At 32.9% G+C, this 4,678-nt stretch overlaps 1 protein-coding gene and 1 non-coding gene across 2 annotated transcripts; one reads left to right on the top strand and one right to left on the bottom strand.

Moving 5' to 3' along the window:
• Nucleotides 1–327: 327 nt before the first annotated feature.
• LOC104217325 (GDSL esterase/lipase At1g28610-like) lies at nucleotides 328–4,142 on the bottom strand. Its single transcript, XM_009767539.2, has 5 exons — nucleotides 3,827–4,142; nucleotides 3,517–3,729; nucleotides 1,896–2,044; nucleotides 870–1,146; nucleotides 328–675 (listed from the first exon to the last, which is right to left on the bottom strand). Exons 1-5 carry the CDS (start codon nucleotides 4,095–4,097, stop codon nucleotides 419–421), a joined length of 1,167 nt encoding a protein of 388 aa, XP_009765841.1. The 5' UTR covers nucleotides 4,098–4,142; the 3' UTR covers nucleotides 328–418.
• LOC138886681 (U6 spliceosomal RNA) lies at nucleotides 3,033–3,131 on the top strand. Its single transcript, XR_011405726.1, has one exon. It is a non-coding gene; the product is annotated as a U6 spliceosomal RNA (small nuclear RNA).
• Nucleotides 4,143–4,678: the final 536 nt, after the last annotated feature.

Consider the following 4,678-nt stretch of genomic DNA (forward strand, 5'->3'; position numbering starts at 1 on the left):
CATGGCCTCAAATCGTCGAACGACACACTTGAGCTCAAAACGACAGGTCGGGTCGTTACATTAGTTCTATAGAGTTTATACAGCAAGGAGTCATGTAATAACTCAGATTCCTTATTATTTCTAGCTACATTTTTTGCTAATCGATATCGAGGTTTGTATCATTTCTGTGTTATTATCTTAATGAGCTAATTTAAATATTGTTATGGGTGAATTTGGGCACATTAGGGGTGTATGGGACGGTTTTGGATGATCTAGGGTTGATTGAAGTGATTTGGGAGTTAAACGAAAGGACTGAATGATGAAACATCAAGTTAGACGCAACGCGAATTACAGCTCAAAAATAATTCATAATTATAGTATATTATTAAATGTCAATACAAGCTAGTGTAGACAAATTAATGGTTTATACTTGTCATGCTTAAGAGTCAAACTGGTTTACATTTGGATTAAAAGTACATATTTTAGCGAGGGGAGGAAAAGTGAAAGTGCCTTCTAAAAGACCTCTGGCTATCCATTTATATGCAGCTTCTGTAAAATGCATTCCATCCCAACTAGCATACTGTGAAGTGTCACTGCAAATATTTCTTGCTGGTGGATCCCCACATACTGCAGAAAATTTAAAATTGTATGGCCCTCCTGCTCCACAGCATGCATCCAAAGCTCCTTTTCTAAACCCTGTAGTATATTTCGTAATTAATCATAAGATTTTCACGTCCTTATCAATAGTATATATTATAAGGCCAAGAACATGACGTAATTTTATGACCAATCACTCATTGATTTTTCATAAAAAATACAATTATATTTTCCATCTATTGGTCAGTGGAAAACTGTCAATTATACATTTCGTAATAAAGAAAGAAAATTACCATGGCTCGTTGGAGACACATAAAATTGCATGGCTGCATTGTAGTAGTCAGCATAGATGATTGTAACAGAAGGATGAAGTTCTCTAAGAAGATGAAGTTCCTTTTGAAGAAGCTCATTGTAATGCTGGGAGAAGTGGTTTAGCCAATTGATACAGCCAGTTTTAGGATCATAGTGTTCCTTATTTGAGTGAGTAAATTTTGTTAGATAAGCTGTTGAACATCCAATTGGCAACTCCCCTGGAACTACCAGTGTGCTTGCTCCTAACTCGATTAGTTCCTGCACCATGAATGACTTAATTAATAGTAGTGATTTTCTTAGAATTATGTTTTATTATTTCGAAGCAATGTTTGCCTCATAGTTATGCCGTGGTGTTTGTATACATGTTGCTATGAGACGTATAAGAATTGACAAAAACAAATTGTCAAGTGACTCGAACGAATCGAAATTCGCTCCGCATAAAACCCATTTAAGGGGAAACACCGTCTATCATTAGAGACAGATGTAAGATTTCTAAAACATGGGTGTACCATTAAAAAATGAAGAAAAACAAGTAGTAAGTAAAATCGATCCATTTTTCTTTGGGTAAATAATTAATTCAAGTATTCAACCAAATGCACCATTCACATAAATACCTACTACGTGACTTAAGGTATATCATGATGAAAATTCATATGTGAATGCTTATAAATTGAGTTGTGTTATTGAGTTGACAAGACAAATTGTTAGATATGAACATTTATTGTAAGAAACTTTGTGACAAGTGAATAGCTGGAGTTATGCTAGTGTAGTTAATATGAGAAAACCCTACCAAAATTTCCAATAATTGATTAGGCTCGCTATAACGTTAGTTGTACCATCCAATGCACCAGTAATAATCCGATCATAGGTACTGGTAAACCACATGCTAAGTAATATGAAGGATTTTTTTACAAAAAAAAAGTTCCAATTTCTGCAAAATATATCGGGCAAGAATGATAATAGTACTATATCCCACTCGTAGTCTTTTTGGTATTGTTCTTAATTACCTGTATAGCTGAGCTAATAGTGTTGATGACTGCTGGAACATATGATTCAACCTCTTCCTTAGTGCTATTTCCAAGAAAACCATAGTTGAAATCATTGCCTCCAATTTCTCCCACCAATATCAATGACTTCTGTAGAAATTCCTTGCATTCTATGTGCGATAAAAAGAATTATTGGTAATTGACAACTGTTGATTAAAACTTATACTAACACATTATAAGTGTCTTTAATATTTATTTATGCCTTCTTAGCTCGTGATCTTTTTTCTATTCTTTACAAATAGCAAATCGTTAATTCTTCTTTCCAAGTATAGCATAAATTCAGATATTAATTAATTTTATACTACTTTTACCTCAGTAAATGACATTATTACCTTTTTGGTTCATCCAAATTAATTGATCCTCTTTCCTCACATGGAAGTTTTTACTCTCACAATTCAAACTTGAACTATAATTTAGTATGTGTACTATATACACTTAAAATTTAACAATACAAGTAAATCAAATTTAACCGCATATTTTTACCCTACCCACCACCCTATCATGAATTCATGACCTTGACCACTAAGGTATTAGAGGATCAACAACAATAAAGATATCTTCAAACGTAGATATATTTACGTACAAGTTAAATTTATGAGTAGTTAAGCTAAAAATGTGTTGTTTGACAATGATCCGTGCGCTAATCCTGATTGATGGCCATTACATTCATTATCTACTACAGCAGGTATCCACCTAATGTTTAACCAATATTTGTGCATTTTCCTTTTTTTTTTTTCTTTAGTGTTTAAGTGATATCATAGTAGTACTTTGTTAACGTGCATTCATTGCCATCTAATTTCTACTTTCTCAACAAACTGAATAGGATACTATCACTCGTCGTCATCTGTAACAAGTTCTCAACATATCGGGCTATTCTTGTAAATGTGCATATTGTAGTTTTTAGGTAATATAAGAGAGGAAAAATGATATTGTACAATCGCTCTCAAAATAATAGCTGAAAAATATTATATATATATATACGCATGCGCGTGTGTTTGTTATATGCAAAAGATATATAAATTTTATATATTTTTTCGGCTACAAGATAGTGAATAATTTTGGTTGCGGGTTAAAAGTGATCTTTGCCCCATAAGAGACGTCACTTCGGGGACATCCGGTAGAATTGAAATGACACAGAGAAAATTAGCATAGCTCATGCGCAAGAATAAAAGGAAAAAAAGAAAAAAAAAGGAATATAAGATAGAGAACTTCGACCTCTTTTATACTCATAGTCGTTGACCCGTTGCAAGCTGATGAAAGAAAAACTCAAAAGAAGTAACATCTCCAATCATTCCTAAATAATAATTATTTCATGCCATGAACGACCTTGATATGATTAGGATAACATTTTTTTAATATTGGATAGTATGTGGTATTTTGCAAAATCATACGTACTGTGCAGGAACCTATGACTCCATGAATTATGCCAATTAAGAAATAAAGGAAATGTGATTAGGAATTTGTCTATTTTGTCCGCAATTAATTCTTTGAAATCAAAAGTATTGTAATTTGTAGGAACCTAACTATGAAATTTTCTTGTAGATTAATAAAGCAGGAAAGTGGAAAATAATAGTAATACTACCTGAAGGGAATTTACAAAGGGAAGAGAGCATTTCTTTGAACCAACTCAGTTGAGTCCCCAAAGACACATTGTTATCGGGCCTTACTCCCTTCTCGAACAAGTAGGCATAATCAAGTGCAGTTGCTCCTCCCACTGCAAAATTCACACCTTGCTTGAAATTTTCATCTTTTCCTCCCAAATATGGTGGCACTAATGGGAGTCCCAAACTCTCAGCTACAAATTAATCAATCAAGAAATATAAACAATATAATTTAAAAGAATATATATTTATGTGAAATTTTGGTGTATAAGTTTGAAATATTGTACGTACCAATAAAATCTATAACAAGACGGCCATCGGAAAACCGACCGGTGGGATGATGAAAGAAGGTTTCACCATAAGGTCGCACGGCGAAATGGGGAAGATGAGTTTTGTATTGAGAGAGATGAAGTTTATTTCCAGTGTCAGCAAGCGAATCACCAAAACTAATAATGGAGTTGAAGCATCCCTTAGTGGCTTGAAAAAAGTTCAATAATAAAATGATGAAGGCAATTGCAGTGCTCCAAGAATATAATTTTAAAGATGAATAAGAAGAAGCCATGACAAAAACCAACGAACGGCTTTTACCCTCGGAGAAAAAGGCACGTAGATTCTTAAATTATAACGCTTAAATTAGTGCCAACTAGGCTATTAACAATGTGACCAATCACGTTATGCCAACTAGGCTACTAATAATTAATACTCCATATGAGACCAACTATAAGTCGTCCTTGTTAAGTAAGGAGTAACGCAATAAATAAGATTTTTTTAAATATATAACAAACTTATAGGATCTTTAATGATTTCTTTTTGTTCGCTGATGTACTACTTTTTTGTAAATTTGGTAACATCTCTTTTTCTTTCTAAATCTTTTGTAAGACCTCGACAGTTTTTCCAAATTCTGTTTGATTTATATTACAGTCTTATAGGTTTAATATACTCTTTCAAATTTTCACGTGAAATAATGGCGGATAATTTTACTCGCTATATGATATTCACAATTCTTTACTCAATAATCTCTATTTTGGTTTCTAATAGAAGTTCTTCGACACTAGTCACTATCAAGAAGGTTGTAACAAATTAATGATACTCTTTTCCATTTAGATGTCTTACTTTCTTTTAGTCTGTTTTAAAAGGTATTTC

This window comes from Nicotiana sylvestris, chromosome 2 (genome assembly GCF_000393655.2).
Source record: "Nicotiana sylvestris chromosome 2, ASM39365v2, whole genome shotgun sequence".
Classification (NCBI taxonomy): Eukaryota; Viridiplantae; Streptophyta; class Magnoliopsida; order Solanales; family Solanaceae; genus Nicotiana; species Nicotiana sylvestris.